Source organism: Molothrus ater, chromosome 23, assembly GCF_012460135.2.
Source record: "Molothrus ater isolate BHLD 08-10-18 breed brown headed cowbird chromosome 23, BPBGC_Mater_1.1, whole genome shotgun sequence".
In the NCBI taxonomy this organism is placed as follows: Eukaryota; Metazoa; Chordata; class Aves; order Passeriformes; family Icteridae; genus Molothrus; species Molothrus ater.
The window spans coordinates 5,970,595-5,996,734 of NC_050500.2; the positions used below are offsets into that span (position 1 = coordinate 5,970,595).

Here is a 26,140-nt window from a genome sequence, read left to right on the forward strand (position 1 = left end):
GTTTACCCTGCGGTGGGACACGTTTGTGGCTTCAACTGGGAATTACCCATCAGGACACAGAGTCTCCATGCTTTGTCCTTGCTTATCCCTGGATCCAGGAGATCTAGTCCAGTCTAGAAGAGAAAGAAACGTCCATGGGGCCAGCCCCCAGCATCACCCACTGTCCCCGTAAACCCTCCTTGACTTCTGACATCGAAACGAAAGTGTTGGGGGATACCGGGACAGCCGCTGGCAGGGGAGGGGTCTGGGATACAGGGGGGGTTCGCACCTCCTGCCCCTCAGTAACCACCGCAGTGCCTCGGCCAAGGGGGTACCAGGGGGTCCCTGCGCAGCCCAAAATTAGGAATCCACGGCGGGGGGCGGGACACCGACATCCCCACCCCCCGCAGCGTTTTTCCGCGGGAAGCTCCAGTTTCAAAGCCCCGGGAGAGGCGGGTGAGACCCTCTGCAAGCCCCCCCCGCGCCGCGGCCACAAGCGCAGCGAGTTTTCCAGTCCTCACCCTCCTCCCCAGGCTGGCTGGGGCGGGGGTGTGACTGCGTGCGCCCCCAAAACTCCTCTCCCTCCGTTTCTATTTCAATGTTACCGCCCTTTTTTTTGCCTGCTTTTCCCTATTTGCGCCGGGGCAGCACCATCACGTGAGACCGGGCCCGGCTGGACGCGGCTGCCGGGGGCGCGCCGGTGTCGGGGGGGGCCGGACACGCACCCCCAGCCCGACCTTTGCCCCACATCCCTTCCCCAAATTGGGGGCTGGATTGGGGGGGGGTGGTTTGCAGGAGGCGGCGCTCGCTCGCTCTCGCTCCCCCTGGATTTTTTTCCCTGCGGTTGTTCGGGGAGGTGGAGCCTGGGGCCACCCCCGCGGGCAGGTGCCGGATGGCGGCGGGGACCCTCGCCCCCCGCCCTCCCGATTCCCTGCAGGAATTCCAGTACCCCCCCCAAAACAGCCCCCCCCCGGCCGGGGGGGTGCCCCCGGCCACCGACCTGGTGCTGGGGGCCACGGCCGGCTGCCTGGCCTGCTTCCTCACCAACCCGCTGGAGGTGGTGAAGACGCGGCTGCAGCTGCAGGGCGAGCTGCAGCCCCCGGGCACGTACCCCCGGCCCTACCGCGGGGTGCTGCGGGCGGCCGTGGCCGTGTGCCGGGCGGACGGGCTGCGGGGGCTGCAGAAGGGGCTGGCGGCCGGGCTGCTCTACCAGGGGCTCATGAACGGCGTCCGCTTCTACTGCTATTCCCACGCCGAGGACGCCGGCTGGACCGGGTATCCCGGCGGGACCGTGGCCGCCGGGGCCGTGGCCGGGGCGGTGGGAGCCATCGTGGGCAGCCCCGCGTACCTGGTGAGTGCTGCTCCGTCCCAAAGGCCGTGGGGTGTGGAGGGGGGTGTTTTGGGGACCTCCCCAAAACGTTCGGCATCTTGGCTGCATCCTATAAACACTGGCTTGGTGCATTCTCTCTTCCCCCGCTTCGCTTCATCCCCCCCACCCCAAAATGTGGGGCTGCGCTGTGCATGCTCTCCCCTTGCTTTGTCCCCCAAATCCCCCTCAGGAAACCAGCAGATAACTCCCTCATAAGGAAATGACCCCAAAAGAAATTGTGGGGGTCCCCCCCCCCCCATTTTAGAGGGTTTACGCAGTTTTTTGGGGCTGCAGAGCTCCAGCAGTGGGTGTTTGCAGGGTCCCTTTGCCCTGGGAGAGAGGGGTAAAAAGGAACGGGATTCAAAGTCTGGAGTTACCACTTGGCTACTCAGCTGTGTCCCCCACGTCTGTCTGAGGGGCTGAAACTTCCCCTCATAATCTGCCAAGAAAATGAGGGGACCACAGCCGGTCCCAGCGGGGCCATTGGAGGGGTTTGTCACCTGGCATTGTCCCCCCCAAGGTCAAGACCCACCTCCAAGCCCAGACACTCTCGGCCATGGCCGTGGGCCACCAGCACAACCATGAGGTGAGTGGGGACAGGGTTGGGGTGGGGGGACACAGAGGGTTCGGTGGCACCTTGTCCGTGCACGCTCCGGGCCCCAGCGGGGACCGTGCTATTTTGGTCAGCAGGAATTTAAAGCTGTTGTTTGGCTGCTTGCCCCCGTAATGATGCTAAAAATAACAGTGCGAGAACAGAGGGGGTGTGACAGGCACGTGGGGCTGCGATACCGAATCCGGAGAACCCAGACCCCCTGAGATCTCTCCAAAGCCAATAGTGGCTTCGTGTGGGGTGGGATATTTTGCCAGGTGGGATGCACCATTCCCATTTTTCCCGTTTTCCCCAATTTCCTCTCTTCCCCAGAGCATCTCCGGCGCTTTCAAGAGCATCTACCAGCAGCACGGGGTGGTGGGGCTGTGGCGGGGCGTGACGGGCGCCGTGCCCCGCGTGGCCGTGGGCTCGGCCGTGCAGCTCGCCACCTTCGCCTCGGCCAAGGACTGGGTCTGCGAGCGCCAGGTGAGCGGGACGTGTGCGGATCCGGCCGCCAGCGGCCCCCGTGCTCCCTCTCATTGTTGGGAAGAGCTGATGCCGGCGCTTCCCGCAGTGGTTCAGGAAGGGCAGCTGGGCGGCGGTGCTGGCGGGGGGCATGGTGAGTGGTGTGGCTGTGGCTGTGACAATGACACCTTTTGACGTGATCAGCACGCGTCTCTACAACCAGCCGGTGGACGCCGACGGCACGGTAAGGCCATCCCGGATACGGCACGGGGCACACGCGGCTTTTCCCATCCGGCAGGGGGGCAGAGCTGGCTCCTCTCTCCCCAGGGCAAGCTCTACCGAGGTTTTTTGGATTGTATCCTGCAAATCTCCAGCAAAGAGGGGCTCCTGGGCTTGTACAAGGGCATCGGCGCCGTCTACCTCCGCCTCGGCCCCCACACCGTGCTCAGCCTCTTCTTTTGGGACAAGCTCAGGAACATGGTTCAGCACTAGCAGCCCCCAGGGCTGTAGGACAGACTCCTGCCACCACCACCGATGTTAATAAAGAGGTTTTTCTATTTTTGGTGTTGTCTTGGGGTCTTTGGGGTGGTACAGATGGGGGGGGGGGCAGGGACCTGAAATGCTGCGATGCCTCAGGGTGGAGAGGAGAATGGCAGTGCCGGCGTGAGGGGAGGTTACAGGTGCTGGTTGTCCTTGAGCCCCTCCATGTGCATCACATCCCTCTTCTCCTAATTTTCACCTCCACGGGGCAGCTGGAGCTCATCCCGTCTGGCCGGAGCTCCAGCTGCCCTGGCTTGCCCCAGTAATGATTTACCAGCCGGGGGGAGCCACTCCCCGCCTCCACCCCGCGGACCTTGGAGCCGGGGCCTGGCTCTGCTGTGGCTCCTCTCCATAGAAAATGTTTTCCCTGGGGTCCTGGCTCCCGGCGCTGCCCGGGCTGGCGTGGGGCTGGGCACTGCTGGATGCGCTCCTGCAAGGTGAGATCCCCGAGCGTGGCCTGGGGACAGCCCAGGGACACCAGTGACCCACTGCTGCCTTTCCCCGCAGGGCTGGTGGGTGCCTGCGCCGTCTCGGTGCTCTGCAGCCTCCTGAAGGTTTATCTCTACATCCAGTGTGCAAAGTAAGCGCCAGCCCTTTGTCCCCTCTGGGGGGGAAGGTTGTTTTTGGGGATCTGATTTTGGGATCTGCTGTTGGGCCGTGGCTCTTGGCACTGAGGGGTGCAGGGCAGGGACTGCAGCCTCTGCTGCGCAGCACAGAGGGAGATGTCACTAAGGCTTGTCACCCCATTTTGGTGTATGGGGCCCATATGGGGTGTCCTGGGTGTCTGTAAGGGGGTATATGGTACATTCTGAGGGTGAACAGGGGTATGTGGAGTGTCCTGGGGGTCTGTAGGGGTGTGTGTATATATCCCGGGTGTACACAGAGGGTACTGGGGTGTACATGGAATGTCCTGGGGGTACCTGGGTGCTCTGGGTCTGTATCGGGGGTACATAGGATGTACTGGGGGTGTACAGGGGCTACATATACATGAAGCCAACGCATGCTTGGTGTCCCCGTGCTGGGGCTGCGGGGGTCCCAGTGTCCCCCATGCTGCTGTCCCCAGTAACCCCGAGAGGCAGGCGGAGAAGGAGGCGATGGCGGCGCGGCGGCCGCTGCTGGAGCCGCTGCAGGTGCTGGTGCTGACGGCTGTCCTGGCCCTGGTGGGCTCCCGTGTGGCTGCCCTGGTGGTGCTGGAGTTCTCCCTGCGCGCCGTCTCCACCATCCTCTCCCTCAAGGTGAGACAGCATGGGGGAAACTGAGGCACCGTGGGGTACGGTGTGGATAGAGCTGGAAACTGGGGGCTGGTTCAGCACCCACGGGGGGTGGAGGGGCTGTGGGTGCAGGGGGCCATGGGTCCCTCTGCACCTCAGCCGGGTGTCCCCAGGTGGGCAAGAGGCCAATGGCCCCTGGCTGGTCCCCAGGGCAGTGCCTGTCCCCTGTGCTGGCACTGCTGGGACACCTCCAGTTCTGGGACCTCCATGGCGAGGAACTGAGGGGCTGGAGCGTATCCAGAGATGGAAACAGAGCTGGGGAAAGGGGCTGGAGCACCAGGAGGGGCTGAGGAGCTGAGAAAAGGGTTCAGCCTGGAGAAAAGGAGGCTCAGGGGGCCCTTTTGGCTCTGCACAACTCCCCGACAGGAGGGGACAGCTGAGGGCGTCGGGCTCTGCTCCCAAGAAACAGGGACAGGAGGAGAGGGAACGGCTTCAGGCTGAGCCAGGGAAGGTTTAGATTGGATATTGGGAAAAATCCTTCATGGGAAGGGTGCTCAGGCACTGGCATAGGCTACCTAGGGCAGTGCTGGAGTCATGGCCTGGGAAGGGTTCAACAAGTGTTTGGATGAGGCACTTGGGGACACGATTAGAGGTGAACTCGGCAGTGCTGGGGGAACGGTTGGGCTCTTTATCTTGGAGGTCTTTTCCAGCCTCACCCATTCCATGATTCCATGACCCCCCTCTCTGCTCTGCAGGGCGCCCACAGCAGCCAGCTCTACCTGCTGTGCCAGTACTCTCTGGGTTGCGGGGTGTCCTGCGGCCTCAGCTTCCTGCTGGAGGGGGCTCCGCACCGCAGCTGGAACCTGGCGCTGGCGGCGGGGCTGGCGGGGCTGCTGGCGCTGCACGCCCGGCGCCTGGCCCGCCACGTCTGCGCCCTGTACGAGCTGCACAGCCGGCAGCGCTACTGCGGCGTCTGCATCCTGCTGCTGGCCGCGGGGCACGGCATCCCGCGCCTGCTGCGCAACGCCCTGGCCGTCACCTTCGCCGTGGCCGACCTGGCCGCCGTGGAGCTCATCAACCGCGATTTCCTCTCCACGGGCGAGGCCGTGCGCTTCTGGACCCCGCTGAGCATCTGCTACACCCTGCTGGTCGTCTACATGCAGGGTGGGTGGGGATGCCCCAGCTCGGGGGGCTCTGGGGGGCGTGTGCGGTGTGTTGGGGGTGCAATGGGGGGTGTGTGGGATGTACTCAGGGTGTGTGGGGCCACTCGGGGCCACCTGGGGCTGTATAGGGGCAGATGGGGGGGTCCTGGGGGTGTATGCAGAGTATATGGGGTGTGCAGGGGTGTCCTGAGGCTGTACAGGTGGTATATGTGGTACATTCTGGGGGTGTATAGGGGTATGTGGGGTGTCCTGGGGGGTCTGTAAGGGGCTATATGATACATTCTGGGGATATATAGGAGTATATGGAATGTCCTGGGTGTCTGTAGGGGGTATATGGTACATTCTGGGGGTGTATATGGGCCATATGGGGTGTCCTGGGGGTCTGTAGGGGGTGTGTATGTATATCCCGGGTGTACACAGAGGGTACATGGGATGTCCTGGGGGTACCTGGGGTGCTTGTGGGTCTGTATAGGGGGTACATGGGATGTACTGGCGGTGTATAGGGGCTACATGGGCTATACGTGAAGCCACCGCATGCTTGGTGTCCCCGTGCTGGGGCTGCGGGGGTCCCAGTGTCCCCTAATGCTGTGTCCTCGCAGAGGAGTCCCGGCACAGCACGGGCAGGGGGGCGGCGTTCCGGACCGTGGTGATGCGGATGGGCGGCCTCTTCATCCTCCTCCTCACCGTGGGCCGATGGACCGACATCCTGCACGTCTTCGTGTCGCTGCTGGGGGAGCTCTGGTGCCTGCTGCACTCCGGAGTGCTGCTGGAGTCCTGCTGCAGGCAGGTGAGAGGGGGACAGCCCCGTGCCACGCGGGGTGAGGGCTGGGGACAGCCCCGGGGCCACCCTGAGAGGCCTTTGGGCTCCTCTCTCCCGTCCCGCACAGGATTTTGCCCAGCAGCCTCGCCTGGATCGTCTGGCAGGATCCGGATCGGGGGAGACGTCCCGATGAGCCGCGGGGTGGAACCGGACAGCAGAAACTCAGGGTGGCGTCGCTGGGCACCCCAGAATCCCCCACCACAGATCCCCCGTGGGGACTAAGGGAAAAAGGGCTCCTGGACGGTGTCCAACCCCAAAAAGGGCTCCTGGAAGGCGTCCAACCCCAAAAAGGGCTCCTGGAAGGCGTCCAACCCCAAAAAGGGCTCCTGGAAGGCGTCCAACCCCACAAAGGGCTCCTGGACGGTGTCCAACCCCAAAAAGGGCTCCTGGACGGTGTCCAACCCCACAAAGGGCTCCTGGACGGTGTCCAACCCCATCCCGTGGGATGGAGGAGGTCGGGGGCAAGGCTTGTGTTGCCCCTGGTTTTTGGGGGGACTCTGCGAGGTTGCAGCACTGCTGGGGTTTGTCCTCTGGTCCCAGTGGGATTGCAGGCTGCTGATGGATGTCCCGTTGTTGCTGGCAGCTGGGCCACACTGTCAGGGGCCTCCAGGGGTTATAAATCTCAGAAAATAAAGGTGGTTTTTTCCAGCAAAATCCATGGGCAGAGCAAGCTGGGGTCCCATTGTGCTGGAAAGGCACTTGGGATGGTGGCAGTGCAGACTTTTGAGGGAGGTGGGTAGAATTCCTCCTTGGGAAGGGAAACTGAGGCACGGAGTGGGGTGACCCTCTGGCTGTGCCTCAGTTTCCCCCTGCCTGCAGCCCGCTGTGCTGTGCCAGGGACAACAGGCCCTGTGAAGGTGGGGTGCACTTTGGGGAGGGGGGTTCTGGCTGCCTGGGCATGGACCCCCAATGCAGGAGGGAGCAGGAGGGGTCTGGGGGTGTTCAGAGCACTGAGGGCTCTGTAGGGGTTTATGGGGCATGCCGGGGCTCCAGGGGGGCACATGGGTGTCCTGGGGGTGCACAGAAGAAGTATGGGGCATTTTGGGCATGGAGCTGAATGGGGGTAACTGGGGCTGTATTGGAGGAGAGGGGTTATCCTGGGGGTATATGGAGCTATTTCAGCTGTATTGGGGTACACGGGCACCCCGGGGGTGTATGGGGGGCTCCCGGGGCACCCCTTGGGGTTGGGTGCCCTGAGGCTGTGGGGGGCTCTCGGGGGCTCCATGGGAAAACCTGGGAGGGGGCAATCCCAGAGCATATGGAGCACCCGTGAAGCACTTTGGGGAGCGCGGGGCCGTCGGGGGGTGAATGGGGCACCCTAAGGACATGCCCCCCTCTTCCTCCGCCCGGGGCTGTGGGGCAGGCAGGGGGGAGGAGGAAGAGAGGTGGAAGAGGAGGAGGAGGAGGGAGGAAGGGGCGGTGATGCCGGGCGGCTCTGCCTTCCCGCTGCCCCCGCCGCGCCCGCGGAGCGCACGGAGGGACCCGCAGCGGCTCCCCAGGTAGGGGACAGGGACGGGGACAGGGTCACCCCCCGAGAGGCTGCAGGGCCACCTCCGGGCAGGCGACACCGCTCCCCCCCGGCAGAGAACCTCGCCCGCAAGGTACGAACCCCCCAGGTAGGGGACAGGAGCCACCCTCAGGTAGGGACCGCCCCAGGTGTGGGATTGGGATCCCTCCCCCAGGAGGGGACAGGGGACACCCCACTATGGGACACAGGATCCCCCATGTGATGGGAAAAGCACCGCACTCATCCTGGGATGAGACAGGGGGGCCAAGAGCCACCCCCAAGGAGGGGACTGGGGACTCTCCCAGGGAGGGGATGGGGGCTCCCAGACAGGGGACACGGTGGGGCCGCCGCTCCACAGGGGACAGGGCACTGCCAGGTAGGGCACAGGGAGCTGTGGGCTGCACGGTGGGACACAGGGGATGCCGGGGGGGCGGCAAGGCCACCCCCAGGTGAGGGACAAGAGGACAGTGGGACCACTCGGGGTGGGACACCCAGCGTTGTGTACCCCCATCCCATCCCTTTTTCCTTGGGCATCCTCAGAGCACCCTCTGAGAGGTCCCTGGGGCAGGGGGCAGAGTTGAGGTGCAGCTCTAGAGGGCTGTATCCCATCCCAGTTTTGGGGCTTGTGGGGATACCCCATAAGTGGCCCTGTTCCCTCAATCCCACCTGAGTTTCCACCCCAGGAGATTTCAGGGAAACCAGGGGGGTTCCTTCCAGTGTGGCCTCTGCCACCCCAAACCAGGATGGAGCTGCATGGGGAAGGGGGACCCCCATTAATGCCCCCCTCGAGCCTCGGCCACCCCGATGGCCCTGGGCCGGGGGGCTCTGGGGGTGCCACCACGGGGCCGCCGGGATCCCGTCAGCCCCGGCACAAAGAGGAATGCGATGAGCACATGGTTCCCATTAACCCCGGAGAATATTTTTTTTTTCTTTTTTAGGTTGTTTTTTTCTTTTTTCTTTTCTTTTCTTTTTTTTTTTTTTTTTTTTAATGGTTGTTCTTTTCTTTTCCCCCCAGTTTTCCGCAGCTCTGCTGGGGAGGAGGAAAAGCGGTGGCTCCGGCGGGTGAGGAGCTGGGCAAGGCCGGTAGCGCCGGTAGCCGGCGGGGAGGGAGGGAAAGAGGGAGCCAAGTGCTCCGGGTTCTTTTTCCTCTTTAATCCCTTCCCTGCTTGAGTCAGAGGCTGAAGTCACCGGCAGGAACATCGCGAAGCTTTTCGCCCACCTCGGGGAGTCTGTCTGCCCCACAAAGAATGTGCTGACCCCCGTGAGTGGGATTTTGGGGGAGCAGAGCCGCATGAGACTGGGAACTCATCACACAGGTATTTTTCAAACTGCTGATTCACCTCAGGGATGAATTCTGCTTCACCAACACAGCACCCTGACTAAAGCCTCAGGGTTCCTCCCCGCAATCTACTCCATTTGGGAAGGGGAAGCTTCGCCCCAGCTGCTTTTCCCCTTGGGAAGTTGGATAAACAGCCCTTTTCCTTCCTGAGCAGGGTTTCTCGGGGTCGGGTGCATCCTGCCTGGGCTGCCGGGGGCTGCTCAGGGGACATGTCAGTGTCAGGGACGTGGTAATTCACAGCACCACGCCTCAGTTTTCCCACCTGGAAAAATGAAAGGGGGGATGTGCAGAGCTGGAATTGGTTGGCAGGGAATTGGGGGTAAGGAGAGAGGGAGTGGGGATGTAGAAAGATTTCAATAAAGGGGTTGCAAAAGCAAAATCCTATAGCAGCTCTGTGTTTTAAAAGGAAAGGTGGGTACTTCCTGCTGCCCATGGGGAATTTAGTCCCAGGTGGGTGGGAGCAATAAGAGGAAATACAGGGGATGCAAATACTTATGAAAAGGTGGGATTTGGCCACAGAGGTGTGAAAATGGACGCTATCAGCTGCTGCCTCGCCAGGACTCTGTACCCTGTGTCCTCCCAGGCATGAGACCATTTATTGCTGTGACGTGGGAGGGGACACTGGTTCCTTCTCCCTTTCCGGGAGGAGGGAGCGAGTTGATGCTGAAGGGCAGCACGGCTGCAGGAGCTGCCAGTGTGCCTGCGAGTTTTACTCTCTTTCTTTCTTATTTTCCCTAGAATCAACCCCTCATCCGGCCCTTCCATGGCTTCAGCGATGTTGCCAGGGAAAGCAGAGAAAAGAATCGCTTCATCCATCTTCATCACCCTCGTGCCACCACGGAGGGACGTGGCCACCAAGGAGAACACCCAGCGACAGCCACAGCCAGGGGGTGCCGGGGTCCCTGGCACCCACCAGCCCCAGATCCTGCTGTCACCCCCCCAGTTACCCAGCGGAGGTGAGGGGCATCCATGGGGGGCTGGAGCGGTGTGGAAGGATGGTGATGGGGCTGAGGAGGCTGTGGAGATGCTTTGCTGAAGGTTGTGCATGCAGAAGGGGGTGTGGGGGTATTTTATGGGGGGCTATTCCCAAATCCTTGCACACATCCCAGCATGGATCCGGCTCCTGGGGACGGGCTCTGTTTGCTCTCCATTGCCGGGTGCTTATCGGGGCTGTTTGTCCCCTCCTGCTTCGATGGCGTTTGCTTTTGGGGCAGGTCAGCGAGCGCTGCTGTGAAGCTGTTGGGGTGTTATTGTGACAGGGCATTATTGTGATGGGGTGTTACTGGACATTATTGATCCCCTAAACCCCCACATCTGTCTGTTGCTGCAGAAACCCACACGGTGGCCCCTGTACCTGCATCCCCACCAGTCCTGCCCCTCTCTGAAGTGCCCCAGCCTTTGTCCATGGAGCCGCTGGGTCTGGCACTGCAGCAACTGGACCTTGCAGCACCCACCACTCTCCAGGTGAGGATAACAGAGTGCAGTCCCCCCAGTGCCTCAGTTTCCCCACCTGCAGGGTATAACTAACATGGCTTTGCCCTTCCCTGCTTGCCAGGCCCCTTCCACCTTCCCTGCTGAATTGAAGCCACCCACATTTTCCCAGGAGCAAGCAGGCAAGCAGCAGTGGCAGGATGTGAATGGGGACCCGGAGAGGGACAGCTCCAGAGGTAAGGGAGACCCAGCTGTGCATGGGCTCATCCCCACTTAGGGAAACTGAGGCACACAGCTCCCAGCCGCTCTCCCTGCTTCTTGCAGACATCTGTGCCTTCTGCCACAAAGCGCTGGGGCCCCGGGAGCCGACGGTGGAGGCGATGCGGAAGCAGTACCACCCTGCCTGCTTCACCTGCCGCACGTGCCGCCGACTCCTGGCTGGGCAGCGCTACTTCCAGAGAGACGGGTGCCCCACGTGTGACACCTGCTTCCAGGTACCCATCCTCCTTCGGGGAAAACCGGCACCCTCGGAACATCCCTCGGGGCGTGGGCTGCTGTCTCACAGCATGTGTTCCCTAAATTCCAGGCCACGCTGGAGAAATGTGCCAAGTGCCAGGGGCTGATCACGGAGCACATTGTCCGTGCCCTGGGCAAGGGTTTCCACCCCAGCTGCTTCTCCTGCGCTGCCTGTGGCCGGGCTATCGGCACTGAGAGCTTTGCTGTGGATGAGCAGGGTGATGTGTACTGCGTGCCCGACTACTACAGGTTGGCCATGGGGGAGGGTGTCCCGCACTGGGAGCTGGGTTTGGCTCGTCCCGGTCACCCCACAGGGCTCACGCCACCCCTTGGCTCCCATCAGGAAATACGCCGCGGTGTGCAGCGCCTGCGAGCGCCCCATTGTCCCCCATGAGGATGAGGACACCTACAAGATCGAGTGCCTGGGACGCAGCTTCCATGAGAGCTGTTACCGCTGTGAGGTACGGCCCTGGGGAATGGGGGGGCCCCCAAAGACAAGGGGGTGGCACTGAACTTAGCTGAGCAGGGACACAGGGATGGCAGCACCCACAGCTGGTTTTTAGCCCCCAGTTTATCTTACAGGTAATGGGGGAGGGGGAAAATAAATAAATTGGGTGGTGGTGGTGATGATGATTATGTGTTTGGAGAACTTCTTCAGCTTTGCATGCTTTTGATGTAGTTTGTCACTTTTTTGGAGTGCTGGTAGGTTTTGCAGGGAAAAGAGGATGTAAAACACACAGGGACCCCTAAAAGGTGGCTTCCTTTTCCCCTCTTGCCCCCAGAGCTGCAGGATGCCCCTGTCGCCAGAGCTGACAGAGAACGGGTGCTACCCCCTGGACGACCACCTCCTCTGCAAGTCCTGCCACATCCACTGGCGCAACGAGTCGTCCTGCTGAGACCCTGCAGCTCATCAACCCCTTCCAGTGCCAGGCACCAAATCGGGGGTGCCCCCAGTGGGATGCACCCCATGGCTGACCCTGGGTGCCTGCTGCACCCCCAAATTACTGCAGAACTGGGTTTTCATCACCAAAATGTCCCCAGGACCCTGACCCAGTGGGTTGGCGGGGTGGAGAATTGTGGATATGTCCCAGCACAGCTCTGCACTCATGATAAATATAAAATGCCCTGACAGAGCAGCAATGAGGAATGGAGGGTTTATTCCTTATTTCTTTTTTTAAACTCCTTTTTCCAAAGGCCAGTTTGGTTTTCTTGGGTGGTGTTTCTTTCTTCTCAAGCTTCCTTGGGGTTTCACTGAAATGTTTCTCTCTGTGGAGAGCGGGCACTGATTTAGTTACTCGCAGTTAAATAAAACCCCAAGTTTAAAAACTCTCATTCCTTTCATCCACCCTGCATTCCAAACCTATCAAATCCAAGTCTAAAAATAAGGAAAAAAAAGCCGGTTTTGGATTTTCTAGGCGTGGTGAGAGTTAGTCCATAACTAAGGTCTATAAAAGTTGATTTTAGGGTGTAGTGATGTGGGAGATGCTGCTGTCACCCGGGAGAGAGCCGAGTGTTGCTTTTTGGGAGTGGATATGGGATCTGGCGATGTTTTGTGGTGTTGATAAAAGGGGTTTTGGTGTGGTTTGGGTTTTTTTTTTGCTGACTATCTATCCCGGAGCCGGCAGAGGGCAGCCGGAGCACAGATTCCTCCATCAGGCAGCAAAACTCCAGCTAAAAGCATCCCGCAGGGCCGGGACGCTGGGAAAGACGGACAGCCCCCTTTCTGCGTATTATCCAAGATTATATCGCTCTGCCAGTGGAAGCTTTTTGATCTCCTCTCAGTCCAGGCCTCAAACCAGCAGAAATTAGACCATTTCGCTGCGTGCCCAACATCTGCACAACCGATGTTGCCGGTGCTTAGTGGTTTTGTTTGCGAGGGCGTTGCAAACCAGGCGGAGAAACTTTTTAACTTTCTTTTTAACCGAAAGTGTTTAAAAAGCCACAAATCAAGAGCAGAAAATAGCAAGAGCATGTGAGATGATGTTTAATGCTTTCCTGATGGAAAATGGGAGCTGTAAACAAAGAAAGCAACCACCAGACCAGCAGCTCCTGGATCACATACAGCATCTCCGGCGCGTGCTGTGTTTATGAGTGAAGGGGTTAATGATGGTTAATTAATCGCATCAATAACTATTTCCTGATGACTCTTCCCTGTCTACAAAGCTGATTGCTCAGTGTTTGTTAATGAGCATCTCCAGGCCATCAATCAGGTGACAATCTGCTTTAAAGGTATTTATAAATAAGTTGTGGTTTGTCCTGGTCACGTAAGTTGGTGGCTTTGGGTCTGGCTGGGTGGGAACTCCTTGTCCCATGACAAGGAATTCCTGTGCTCCAAGTCAGCTCTCACTTTCCAAAGCTTCTTGCACTGTGAGGAAAATCTGGCATCAAAATGATGCTAAAAAAGTAAAAGGATGTGGCAGTGGCCAAAGGGAGCAGGAAAAAGAAGGCCTGGAGGGCAAAGAGCTGCTTGCTTTTTGTAATACAGACATTTTTCCACTCAAGGTTTTTTGGGAGGATGGAAGTGCAATGCTGAGTGGTGTTTTGGATGTGTTATTCCAAGTTGCACTACCCTTCCACAGAGGAATGGTGGGAAGGAGTTGGGTATTTCCCCCTTGGAACCTTCCAGGATGGGCTGTTGGCACTGGGACTGCAGAATTTTTGGCTGGAGACAGGCAGGGAAATGCTTTTATTTACAGGCAGCCTTGGAGAAGGTCCTGGAAAGCAAGGAGAAAGGAAAGGCACTGCTGGAGAGTTTGGCAGCATGGTGAAGGGATGTGTTGTGGTCAGATTTGACATTATATTTCAGGAGTGGAGGGTGACAAGGGACAGGGATACACGGACACAGGTAAGAGGACAAAAAGGTTGATTTAAGGCATCTTCTTCCCAGATAAAGGGAGAAGCGCTACGAGCTGAAGCGTGGGGAGCATTGTGCCTGAAAAGCACAGCCCCGTGTTTTCCCTTGGGAGGAGCTCGAGGAATTCTGAGCCGCATGCAGGAGATCCTGCAGGAGCCGGATCCTGTCCCGCTGCCGAGCAAAGCCAGATCGGCTGCAGGGGCTCAGCCTGTCCTTGGGCTCCTCACCCCGTGACAAGCACTTCTGCAAGCACCCAGGTCTGCCGAAATAAACCAACCATACATCCTGCCTTGAACAGCAACATTTTGGGGGCTGGGCCCACCTTGGACCACCCAGGTGTAAACCCCACTCCAAGTCCCTCCTCTTGTCCCTGTGGCAGTGGCAAAGGGCAGAAAGGATGGCAGCGTTCCGGATGGCTCCAGCCCTTCCCTTGGCTGCTGCAATCAGCTCTTGCAATCCCTCTTGGCAGGCTGAGGAGAGCGGGAAGGACCTGGCTGCCTTCCAAGGAGCAGCAAATGCAAATATTTCCTCACTTCAGGCTGGGTGCGGCCCGCGGATAAAATTTCCTTGGGCTTTCCCAGCGAAGGCATCTGATCTCTCCTTCTGCTGCGAGGCCAACTTGCTCCCAGGAATGCAACCGTGTGTCCCATAAAAAAAGCCTAAAGGTTATCTTTTTACAACTCAAAGGACTGCCTGGTTTTTAAAAAGAGGTTTTAAATTGAAGGAGGAGCTGCCAGGCACAGCTTGTAGTGGTTTTGAATCAGTAGTTAAAGTGTTGCTTCATGGGAAAAAAAACCCAACCTTTTTGCAGGTTTCTTTGGAAAATGGAAGATTTGTAGTGTGGTGCAAGGATAGTGGGATGATAAAGGGGCTGGAAAAGGTGCTGAGAGCAAGACTGGGTGCTGGAGATGGTTTTTCTCAAATAAGATAGAAAGAGCTGCAGGAAAACTGGGGTGTTTTTTCCTTTGGATCCCAGGTTAATGGCAGTGTCATCCCAGCCAGCTCCCTGCAGCGTTGTTCTTCCCCACAGAGCATTCAGACCTATTTTCTACACATGCCTTTGACACAGCCTAAAAAAAATTATATTTCTTAAATGAAAAGTGGTCTGATCCTGCTGACTCTGGGAGAGGCAAAAACCAGCAGGGATTATACAAGGAACAGCCCAAGCGTGGATTTCTTCAGGTCATGCAGCACAGGTGAGATATGTATTAAATTAAAAAAAAAAAAAAGGAAAGAAAAAAAAGCTGTATGCTAATATTCTCATTTATCCCCAGTTTTCCTGGCAAAACTGAACCACCCACTGCCACAACGTAGTTTTAAAACATTGATTTTGACAGCATGAGGGGAAAGGGATGAGGCGAGTGCGCAAGTGCGTTACCAGGCTGTGAGTGCTATACTGGCTTCTTTATAAAATAAAGGATAAAAAGCCCAACCCACCCTATTTCTATGAACAGACGCAGAGCACACACTTGCAAGCAGGATTTTGCTATTTCATATCCCAGATTTTCTTCATCGTATCAGTGATTACAGCATCCTGCAGCCCTGTTTCCTGAAAATTACCAATTTTCACCCAGATTTGGCTTTGAGTGGTTTAAGTTATATCTTTATTTTGATGAAATGTCCAGTAAAGCAGTGTGAGTGAGGTGTTTTATTGAAATAAAAACATGGATCTTTTTCGAAGAGGTTATCCCCTTTGTCAAGGCTGATTATTGAGGTCAGGATTTACCACTGGGGGAAAAAAGTGGAGAAGGAAGGGGAATAAATATGGGTATAATGATATATACATTAATTCTCCGTGCTGCTAAACTTTTCCTCACAGCCAAGATGGGGAATATGCTTTAATCTCATTTATTGGATTGCTTCATCTGATTATGTTGGTTTTTTATTTTATCGTTTGCTTGTTTTTTTGCTGAAGCGATGGGGCTCTAGGCGGGGAGTTAAGCACGAAGTGTTTCGTGAGGAAAAAGAGAAACCCCTGAAGAAAAAAAAAGATAAAATGATTAGGGAAAGGAGGGTTTGGGGTGACAAAAGGCGGCGCCGGCCGGGGCTGCCCCTCACGCCCCCTCAGGCGCTGCCCCCCCGTGCTCGCTTCACAAAATGGCCGCCCGGCGGGGCCGCGGGAGCGGCTCTGAGGCGACAAAATGGCGGCGGGCGGAGAGCGGGGGGAAGGACGGGCGAGGAGCGGTGTGGGCACAGCGGAGGGCTCTGATCCTGTGGGAATCCCCTCCGGGCGGGCGGCGAAAGCGCTGCGGGTGAAACCTGACCTTCTTCTTATCCCCCCTCCCTCCTGCCCTTTTCTCCTCGCCGCCTTTGCGAAAGGATGTGAAAGTGGCCAGAAATGCGCATTTTTATTCAGCCATGGCGGAGCCCCCGGGTTCTCCCCTCACCTCAGCTCGCCCCCGCTCCCCCAATTATACCCCTAAAATGTTATTTTTTTTCCCTCACAGCTGAGCGGTTTTGGCCCTGTATTGCGCTTTCCACATGCCCCCCACCCCTCCCTTCATCATCACCACACACACCCCCAAGGTGGGTAGTTTTATGCCTAATTCTTCGCTTTTCCACCACTTTTCTCCTTCGCAGGGATTGAAGCCGCCATCTCCCGGTCTCCTCACAGCATGGAAAATCCCCAAAAGTGCTTAAGGAAAAAAAAAAAAAAACAACCAAACACCAAAAAAAAAGTCCCAAACGCATGAGGATTGATTTATCATCGCAGCCGGAGTGGTATGGAAAGAAGCCATCGCTGCTCGCCTGCTCCCCACGACAGCTCGCCCGCCATTCGCTTAATTAAAATCATATATTGGTGTGATCAGACGTGGTAATACCATTAAAAAACCCCAAATCCCGTAACATCCACACGCTCGTTGTTGGAGGCTGTAGCCAAGGTACCATGCTTTTTTTTTTTTTTGCCTTTTTTTTTTTTTTGTTTGGTTTGGGGTTTTTTTGTTGTTTTAAATATTCTTTTAATGTTGCCTTACCCTTTTGTCCTGCATCAGAGTGTTGTTACAGGCTATAACATTGCCTCTTAATTCTTAAAAGCTACGTACCTAAAAATACTGCTTTTTTCCATAGAATTGCAGATTTAGGCCCATACAGATGCTCTTTTGTTTCTACAGATACAGAAATACTTGTATATATTTATTAAATACAAATATATAAATACTGCTATATATTTAATATTTTTATATACATATGACCTTTTCCCAGGGACTATTTAAAATATAAAATAAGCCCACACACCTAAAAACTATAATTTAATTATATATAATCACTATAACTTTGGCCCAATATATCTTTGCTTTTATATATATATATATATATATGTTACCTTTGTTTTCCTCCATTGGTTTCCTACTACAATGTTTCCTAAAAGCAGGAGAAAAAATGCCATCAAAAATAAAAATAAAAAAGGAAAAAAAAACCAAAAACCAACCCATCTCTTTTTTTACAGTCCATGATGGAAGTTTATGTCTGAATGTTTTATTTGTTCCACAGAGATGTAGATTTTCCTTGGGAGATTTGGGAGGATGATTTTTTAATGAAAAACAGGAAAAAAATACACCCAGGAAAAAAAAAAAAAGAAACAAAAAAACCAAAACCAAAACAAAGAATGAAAAAGAAACAAAAAGGAAAAAAGCACAACAGAACCAAACCGCAGTAAGTGAAGCTGCAAATGCAACCCAATAGTCCGGATCAGACAATTCATGGCACAAAAAAAGGATAAATGGAACTGCAATGGCCGGCTTTGCTGTAGATCCAGGAGGAGGGATCAGCTCCTTTATCCCACCATCTCGCGCTACAAACACCACCATTTTTTTTTTCCTTTCTCTCTTTTTTTTAAAATACGCTTTGTTGGGGCGTTTTGTTTCGAGCCGAGGCGGCTGCACCACCCCCTGAGCCGGGGCTGCCGGAGCCGCTCGGGGGCTTCACTTTTACAGAGATCTCTTATTTTTCCCCGGCCTTGTGCAATCCTCTCCCTTTTATTACACGAGTTTGTTTTTTTTTTTCCTCTCCCCTCTGCGGGTATAAAGGTTTCTCTCCTCTCTCCAGCTTGGCTGCTTGTTCCAGAAGTTTCCACGGGGGCGGGGAGCCCCCACTGCGGCGGCTTTGCCGCAGCGCCGGGCAGGAGGAGGAGGAGGATGCGGAGGATGCGCCACCTCTCCCTGGCTGGGAGCCTCATTCCAAGCCGCTCCCCCTTGCTCCGTTCCCCAGCCTTGAAAACAGAGCGCTGGGAGGTATTTGCAACTTGGAGGGGTCTGGGGTTTTGTTGTTTTTTTTTTTTTTTTTTTTTTTTTTTGGTGGGTTTGGGTTTTTTTTGGTTTTTTCCCTCTAAATAAATGGAAAGCAGAGCTGTCGCTGATGGAGATGGATGAGGCAGGGCTGGCAGCGCTGCAGCTCTGCTCCGGCGTGGCCATGGCACCGATGGCACAAGTGACCTTTCCCAGGCGGTGGGAGAGGGGATTCCCCCTCCGCCCCAGCATGCTCCTGCTCGGAATTCATTTTAAATAGCAGGAGTATTATTTTTTATTTTCCTTCCCCCCTCCCATTTCTCTTTCACTGTTTTGTTTTGGTTTTGTTGTTTTGTTTTGTTTTTTGTTTTTTTTTTTTTTTTCCTGAAGCTTCCTCATGATCTTTTATTTTTTTCCTCTGTGTGTTTTGAATTGCATTTTAAAATTGCCCAGCTGGAGACAAGCCTTGATTAGAGCTGGAACAATAGCTCCCTTTTATTAATAACGGGAAGGATTTACAATCGTACAGCACCTTCCTTGGAAAGCTTTCCAAACCATTTGCAAACACTCACAAATTTCAGATTGTGCAGCCCTTGGCTGTGAGGTGGGTAAGTATTTAATGGTGCCACCACCCAAAATCACCTCGGTGGCAAACCTCAATTTCTGAGTGCTTAAAAAGACGACAAATTTGGTTTGGGGGTTTTTTTGGTTTTTTTTTGTGGGGGTGGTGGGTGGGGTGGGGTGTGGGGCTGGCTAAAAGCTGTAACCTAAATCCGTACATGCAGAGCATTTGCTGCGTCCTGGGAACTGGGCTCTTCTCCCTCCAGCCACGCAGCTTTCCAGAGCCGAGCTGTGGATTTGCTGCATGTCAGTAAACATCTGCTGATGGATTTTTCTTTAATTTTTTTTTTTTTTTTTTAATCCATTCCCTTTTTGCAGTCCCTAAGTGACCTCCTGCAGCGCTGCCTCCACTGCGGTTCCAGCACTAATGTGTGTCCCTGCAGGCCAGAGTGACCTTGCTGGGGGGACTGGGCCCACCGAGCGATTCAGGTGCTCTGCTTTGATCCCAAATCCCTGCACCCCTTTTTTTTCCAGCACCCAGGGGGATGCTGCAGTTATGGGTTAAAGCTGCTTCATGCCTTATTTTTTTCCTCTGTTTTGTTTGTTTGTTTATTTTTCCAAGGGAAACAATGTATTGTTTATGAAACCCTGCTCCACAGCAGATCCCTGCAAAGCACGCAGGGATCCAGGAGTCACCCAGGCAGTGGGATCTGGCCTTGCCAGAAACATGAGGGACAAGGCTTCAGCCATGTCTGCATGTGTCACACACGGGCCACACAAACCCACAATGTTCCTGTGGTTACTTCTGTCTGCAGAGCATCAGTGGGTCCCAGGGCTTCCCCTTCCCACTGCTTGCTGCTTCACAAAGGCTGATGCTTCTGGAAAAAGCTCTGCCTTGTGGCCTTTAAAATAAATAAATAAAGCAGCGCCGCTGTGGATTAGTCATCCTTATTTTTGAAGGAAGCTGTTTGCCAGCGCTGTCCGAATCACGCATGTGCGTGTGAGATGGGAACTCCAGAAGGCTGCTAACGTGCTCTGCTCGCTGCTCCTTGGAGCTCAGCCACCCGGCCTTCGTTGAGCTGCTCCTGGCAGGTGGAAAAACCAACAGTCCAGCTTTCCAGACCTTTCCCTCCTTTTTTTTTTTCAGTGTTGGAATCTGCATTGGCAGGTGTGCAAATGTGGAGACTGTAACAGCAGCAAGTGAGGATGGATGAGGTGTTTTCTGGGGTCATATCCAACTCCAGAGAAGAAACCCTAGTGATTTATAATTTTTTTCTTGTCTCTGGTAGATTTTATTCTGAGCTCCACTGTATCGTGTGAGAAGACTGAGTTTGACCCTTTTGGCTACTAAAAATGGTTCTGTTTTTAAACCTTGGTGCTTTTTCCCTTCCCTGTGGTCACGCAGAAGAGCAAGCATTGCAATTAAACAGTACAGCAAAGGGCAGCTCCCTCCCCCTTTCCCTTTCAAAAAATCCAGAGTTGTGTGTCTTGAACTGCTGCATAGGCAGAAAACATACAAAGCCCTTGTCAGCATTGTGCTGATGTGTGGCACGTTTAAAAAAATACACACAAAAGGGGTGGGGAGAGCTGGTGCCTCCAGGGAGCAAAACTGTGGGGCCCCTTTCCCTCCAAGCCCACAGACCTACGTGGGATAGTCTATTCCTCCTAATTTTGCTCAGGCAAAGGCAGAGGAGGTCGGAGGGAGTGTTGAACATCTTAAATGGTGTTGATGAAGATCAGGGTCCCCTTGAATTACATATTTTTTCTCTGTGAACTTGCTCCTGTGAGATGCAGCTGGTTTGTTACTCCATTCCTCAGAGTCGTGCTCACTCCTGGAAGAAGGGAAACGCTTCCTTAGCGGGTGTCCTTTCTTTTGTTGTGTTGCAAAGGTAATAACCAGAGACCTGGTGCTGGTTTCTGCCCGGTCACACATGGCTTGGAGGCGCAGCTTCCCGCAGTCATTAGCGCACAGGGAGTGCTGGGGGTCGTTAGCCGCTCTTAATGAGGATCTCACATCGGGATTCCATGCATGCCGCTGCCTGACCCGGCCCTGGAGAAGCCCCTTAGGAGAAATTATTTCACTGACTGGTTGCTGCAGGGATTTCTAGCACAGCTAGGGCATTATCCTTGTTTTTGGCCAAAATTAAGTGCAGGGTGGGGGTGAGGTGGCCAGGCCAGGTTTCCTACCCTGCTCCCTGTGGTAGGTGTGTGAACAGTGAGCCTAAAGCCTTGTTTGGAATAAGGCAGTGTGGACAGGGATTTGGATTTTATTCCTGCATTAGGGCTGTGTTGGTTTGGAGATACACCTTGTACTCTTCATAGGCCTTTGCTGGCAGGGAGGTTTGGAGGAGCAAGAAGCTGCCTGTTGGGATGATTCCACATTTTTCAGGCTGGCACACCCTGTGGGACTCTAAATTACTTTCCTTTGGCAGTTTAGGATAAACGACTGAGAATTGCCTTGTGAGCACTGAACTTTTACCACCCTGAAGAGTTACTCGAGCTACATCCATGATATTTCCAAGCTAAACAAAACCTGAATTTCCAGTGCCAAAAAGCGATACAAACCTCCGCTCCTCCTCTGTTCAGGAGAAAACCACAGTCTTTCAAGCTTTGCTCTTAGCCCAAGGAGTTAAAAAGCTGCACTGTGAGATCTGCAGAGGTGAAAATAAAAGCCAAAGGCAGACGAGGAACTTCTCCCATGCCGTGTTGGAGGAGAGGCTTTAGAGCGCAGCAGGTGTTGATGCACAAATATTTCTCTTTGTGCTTTCTCTGGAGTGAAGGAGTGGTAACTCCACAGACATGGGGTCACTCCTCTTCATTTAAACACCCTCATGTTGCTGTGGTATCAAAATGGTGTTTGATGAAACCAAAGCTCAGATGGTGGTGGCTCAGAGTTTATTTTGTGCTCCAACCAATGCAAAATGTGGGGAAAGCAGCCTCTATCTTGCAGGTTTGGACTGTGAGGCTTGTGCTAAAGTCTTGTCCTGTAACATTCTCAGTGTAATTTCTGATTTTTTTTTTTTTCCTGGGCATTGCACACAGGTAAAAATCACATCTGGATGTAGATTTAATACAACAATTAAGTGTTAAAAATGGCAAAGTATAGGCTTTGGTGATCTAACCAGTCCTAGGGGGATATCCTTTGCAGTTGTCCTGTTTGGGTATCAAATCACACAAAACTGTATTTTTTATGTTTGTTTTCTTTGGTTTTCCCTTAAAATGTGATCTTTTGCAGCCTGGATGGCCATAGTCCTGTCTAGTGATGAAAGCCCTGTGTTTGGGGAGAACCCTTGTGAGGTGAGCAGACACAGCTCTCTGGCACATGGTTGCACAGGAATTTGAGAGCAGGGGGAAGCAGGGCAGAAGCTGGCACTGTGATACTCCTGTGATTTTTTTTTTTCCCCAACAACAGGCTAAAAAAAAAAGGTGTTCTTTCTAATGTTTCTTTCTACCACACCATAAGCAAGAGTAAACTCTTTTGCAGTGCTGTGTTGGCACGTAGGTTTTGATTGTGTGGCTTAACCATCACACTGAGTTCTGCTGCTGAAGAAACCTCTGGTTCTTTGTAGAAGGAATTTTAAAAACAGAAATGTGCTTTTATATAGAGATAAAAGTGGGTTCAATGTCAACTGAAGTCCAGGGGCCCCTGTATCCTGGGCTGTGGGATGTGGCTGTGTTAAACCACTGGCTAAAATGGTGGCATTTTGTGGCAGCTCCTGTCCCTGGCACCATGGATAAGAACACTACAGGGAAGAGCGTCAGAAAATAAATTACTACATGTTGCATTTCCAAAAACATGAAGGGAGTTTTCTGCCCAAAGTCATCTCATCAGGAAGATTTGGAGCTCTAACCCTCAAAAAGAACTGAAATCAAGAGGTTTATTAATATAAATCTTGTGCTTTGTGTTGGTTAAGTCTCCAGAACCTGGCTCTGTGCTTCAAGTGTTTTCAGCCCCTAAGCCCACAGTCTCTGTCTTGGCAACAAATGGGCCTAAATATCAAACAGCACCAATTCTTTCTTGGAGAAAACGAGCATAAAGCAGAGTGGGTAAGCTATAAAATTAGGCCAATAATTCAGGCTGGTTTAAAAAGGACATAAAAGCCTAGCTGGGAATTTGATATTTAGCTGTCATAGTGTTCTTTTAATAAATACTATCAATGAGCAAGGAAGACCTGTAAATACATTTTATCCTGACAAGATGGTGGCTGGAGCTGGCTGGCTCAAACAAAGGAACACTCTGAGTGTTTCTTGGGGCTCTTTGCTGGGAAACCTCCTGCTTTTTTACAGAAAGCAAAGGAACTTGCTGTGCACTGGTGGTGGGGAGAACCCTCATGTTCCTGCTCAGATCCCCCTGAATCCCAGCCGATGCAGCCAGGGAGAGGTGTAATGTCCCCCTTTCCCAGCACAGCACACAGAGATGTTGCTGAGCCAGACCTGAGGGTAGGAAGTTACGGTCTGAGCCAACAGAGTCCTGGTTGCTGTCCCTGTGCAGTATCTGATCTTTGCTTTTTGAAAGGTTTGCTGAGCAGCCTCAGCGATGCGCGGCAGCTCCACCGCTCGGGAAAGGCGCCGTGTTCAAAATGGATAAACCTGCCTTTTGAAGCATTGTGTCTGCCCACTTCTATTTATTGGTTTTTCCTCCTCAAAGAGAGGCTGCTGTGTGGACCCCAAGGATGTTTTCCGCTTCTCCTGCCTTTTTTTTTCCCCTTCAAACTGGAGAGCTGCTAACTTTATTAGCTCCTTATATGGCAGCCCCATTTTCTCACGCCTTTAATGGTTCTCTTTTGATCTGTCCTGTTCTTGCCTTGCTTTTCCTGACATGAACGTGGTGTTCAAGCTGAGATGGGTTTATAACCTTCTCCCTCACTAATAAATGGCCTGGCACTTTAATCCTCTCCAAGTACTGATAAGAAACATCCAAATGTTTTAACTGTGGGGCTGGCTGAGTTGTCCAGAGATAGCCGGGCTCTCAGCTACACCCTCCCAGCAGTAATTTAAATTGTTCCTTGCAGTGTGTATCCCAAAGGCCGAGGGTCATGGAGAGCAGCTCAGCTCCCCTTGTCCTGAGCTGTTTGGCCCCTGGGAAGGGCAGCACACAGGGCAGTGCAGCCGTGCCTCACCCCTGGGTGCTCCTCACGCTGTCGCTCATGGAGGACACTGGGCTGGCACAGATGTGTGTCTGTTCTGCAGACACAAGGATGGTGTTGGTCTTTTGTCACAGCCCCTCTGGCCTGCTGAGGGGAGGGTTGCACCTGCTCTGCTCTCCAGCCTGGGTCTGTGTTCTTTAAAATCTTCGACTGAGCTGGGGGGATCTGGTTACAGCAGCATCGCTGGTGTGGTTGCAACTAGGAACAGCTTCCCTGCAAAGCATTTGAAGAGTATCACCATGGTCCAGAGCTTTGTTTTGTGTCACCAGCCGAGCTTTGTGCTGCTCTTCCAGCTGGCTGTTGTGTAAATGGAACCCTCCTGGCACTCGTCTCAACCCTCTCCTGTCAACAGAGTCGATGGCTTTGTTTGTGACAGCTCCCAGCCCCTGTGTGTCCTGTGAGATGGCCGGGTGACAGCAGTGACTCCGTGTGAGATTCCCTGGAAGCACCTGGGAGGTGGTGTGGTTTCCTCATGTCCCTTGGAGATGCCACCCCAGCAAGGAGAAAGAACAATTGGCATTGCAGCTGCAGCAAGTGCACTCCATCAGAGAGGGAGAATTTGTCATGGAAAAGCTGTTTGATTTTTTGGTGGTTTTGGTTTGGGTTTTTCCTCTCTGAAATGGAGAGCCCCTTAAAGGTAGAGACAGGTACAAACTGCTCCTTGGGCTTCCCATCAGGTAAAAAAATGGAAAGCTGAGCCCAGTTCCACACTGGAAGCGCCACTGGAGTGTGTTGGCAGCACATTTGTGCACGTGGCTCCATCACACATTTTGAATAATAGATGGTTTGCGTGCAAGGAGTCGTTGGGGTTTTTAATTAATCAGTAGATCCCAGTTTGGCGGAGCCCATCGTCACTGGAGAAACTGAGGCACGGGGCAGCCAAAGGATGAGCTTGCAGCCACTGGAGTCGGGGATAAGGCTCGGGGCCACCACAGACCGAGTCCATGTGCGTCAGAGATGTGATTAAATCAGGAGATTTGCATGTTTGTTAAGCCACTACAGCTCGGTGACTTTGACCAGTAGCAAGGTGGACTTGTTGCCGGAAGGTTACGGTGTCTGGCTGGACTGGGTGGCAAAAGGCAGCTCTGACAAATAAAACATGGGTTTGATCAATACCAAAACGTCATCAGGAGACTTTGGCCATGGAAAATACTGAAATACAGGTTTGCTCTGTGGTGAAAGCAGTGAAGGCTTTAAACACCAACACTCCTGGCTGTGGGTGTGTGTTTTATCCTGACCTCACAATGGGATCTAATTTTCATTTTGGGACATAGAAATAGGTGCCTTATCAGTGCAGTGGCATATTTAGGTGGAAAAGAAGATCTTGTGGGTTAAAAAATGTCTAATTGTGTGTTGCAGAGCTGGGGTGTGACATGTCAGACAACTAGAGACTGGTGATATTGGCAATGGGTGATTTCTTCACCCTGTGTTAATTAAGAAGCTGTGCCAGCCCCCGTGGGGGAGCGGGAGGTGAATCCTTCCCACAGTGGGAGTTTCTCCCGTGTGGTTTGCAGGGCAGCCTGGTCTCCCTTCTGTTGAGGGAAGTACAACTCAGGACACCCTGCCTGGGTGGAGGGAGTGTCCCAGGGTGACACATTGTCCCTGCGTCGGTGGAGGGGAGCACGTGGAGCAGCCAAGGGGGTTTGGGGATCCCCCTGCAGCCCCACTGGTGGCTCCTGCTGCTCTGGCCTTTGGAGCCATTAGACCCCAGAGCCAGGGCACTGTAGGGCCCTCTCTGCCATCACCTTAATTAATTTTAATTAATTTTTTACCTGTCTGCCTGGTGGCCACAGCTGGGTGTGTGCTCACCTGGGGATGAAGGTACTGGTGCCCCAGGATTTTGGAATCCTTATGGGATTAGGGGAAGCTGTAGGTTTGGGGGTCAGCAGGGCCCCCTTGGCTGGATGAAGCCCCTTCGAGCTGTGCCCGCAGGACCTTGCCCTTGCAGTGCAACTTGTTCTGTCTCTCACAGCTCCCTGTTCCAACTCCCCCAGCCCCTTTTCTCACAGCCCCATCACAACTCCCAGAGCCCCCGTACATTTATCACAGGCCCTCATACAATCCTTGCAGAGCCTGTTACAACTCTCACAGCCCCATTACAATTTTCAAAGCCCCTGTAATGATCCTCACAGCCCCCCAATAAGATTATTGTGTCTGAGTCTCCCACTGTTTCACAATCCTAATTATCTCGTCACCCCATTTCCCACACCCCCTACCCCAATTCTCTTGTCTCATCCCCCCAATTCTCTCACTCCCCCACCCCAATTCTCCCGTCCCCCCGTTTCCCACACTCCCCCAATTCTCTCGTCCCCCCAATTCTCTCACCCCCTCCCCAATTCTCTCGTCCCCCCGTTTCTCACACTCCCACTGTCCCCGCCCGTTCCGCGCACGCGCACTCCCGCTCCCCCCCCTTCCCCGCGCGG

General features: G+C 54.1%; 3 protein-coding genes and 1 long non-coding RNA gene across 8 annotated transcripts; all 4 read left to right on the plus strand.

The window, feature by feature from the left end:
• Nucleotides 1–376: 376 nt before the first annotated feature.
• On the plus strand, nucleotides 377–3,522 carry SLC25A34 (solute carrier family 25 member 34). 2 transcript variants are annotated; one of them, XR_004981487.2, is made up of 6 exons: nucleotides 377–1,330; nucleotides 1,869–1,934; nucleotides 2,271–2,423; nucleotides 2,512–2,646; nucleotides 2,730–2,950; nucleotides 3,450–3,522. XR_004981487.2 is itself a non-coding variant. In XM_036396185.2 (5 exons), exons 1-5 carry the CDS (start codon nucleotides 872–874, stop codon nucleotides 2,892–2,894), a joined length of 978 nt encoding a protein of 325 aa, XP_036252078.1. In that variant the 5' UTR covers nucleotides 377–871; the 3' UTR covers nucleotides 2,895–2,962. The 2 variants fall into 2 exon arrangements, 1 of the variants encoding a protein (XP_036252078.1); XM_036396185.2 differs by lacking the exon at nucleotides 3,450–3,522 and having other exon boundaries at nucleotides 2,730–2,962.
• On the plus strand, nucleotides 3,021–6,790 carry TMEM82 (transmembrane protein 82). Its single transcript, XM_036396186.2, has 6 exons — nucleotides 3,021–3,379; nucleotides 3,450–3,522; nucleotides 4,006–4,177; nucleotides 4,909–5,317; nucleotides 5,916–6,103; nucleotides 6,204–6,790. The coding sequence occupies exons 1-6, from the start codon at nucleotides 3,301–3,303 to the stop codon at nucleotides 6,267–6,269; spliced, it is 987 nt and encodes a 328-aa protein (XP_036252079.1). The 5' UTR covers nucleotides 3,021–3,300; the 3' UTR covers nucleotides 6,270–6,790.
• Nucleotides 6,791–7,609: 819 nt separating this feature from the next.
• Nucleotides 7,610–12,127, plus strand: FBLIM1 (filamin binding LIM protein 1). The gene is made up of 7 exons (XM_036396057.2): nucleotides 7,610–9,938; nucleotides 10,313–10,446; nucleotides 10,538–10,649; nucleotides 10,738–10,907; nucleotides 11,000–11,178; nucleotides 11,273–11,390; nucleotides 11,712–12,127. The coding sequence occupies exons 1-7, from the start codon at nucleotides 9,746–9,748 to the stop codon at nucleotides 11,823–11,825; spliced, it is 1,020 nt and encodes a 339-aa protein (XP_036251950.1). The 5' UTR covers nucleotides 7,610–9,745; the 3' UTR covers nucleotides 11,826–12,127.
• A 3,762-nt stretch (nucleotides 12,128–15,889) lies between these two features.
• LOC118695015 (uncharacterized) lies at nucleotides 15,890–24,921 on the plus strand. Of its 4 annotated transcripts, XR_008508780.1 has the most exons (4): nucleotides 16,380–16,665; nucleotides 18,949–19,059; nucleotides 21,806–21,867; nucleotides 22,284–24,921. It is a non-coding gene; the product is annotated as an uncharacterized LOC118695015 (long non-coding RNA). The 4 variants fall into 4 exon arrangements; XR_004981496.2 differs by lacking the exons at nucleotides 21,806–21,867; nucleotides 22,284–24,921 and adding an exon at nucleotides 19,193–19,521 and having other exon boundaries at nucleotides 15,890–16,665; XR_008508779.1 differs by having other exon boundaries at nucleotides 21,806–24,921.
• The last annotated feature ends 1,219 nt before the right edge of the window (nucleotides 24,922–26,140 follow it).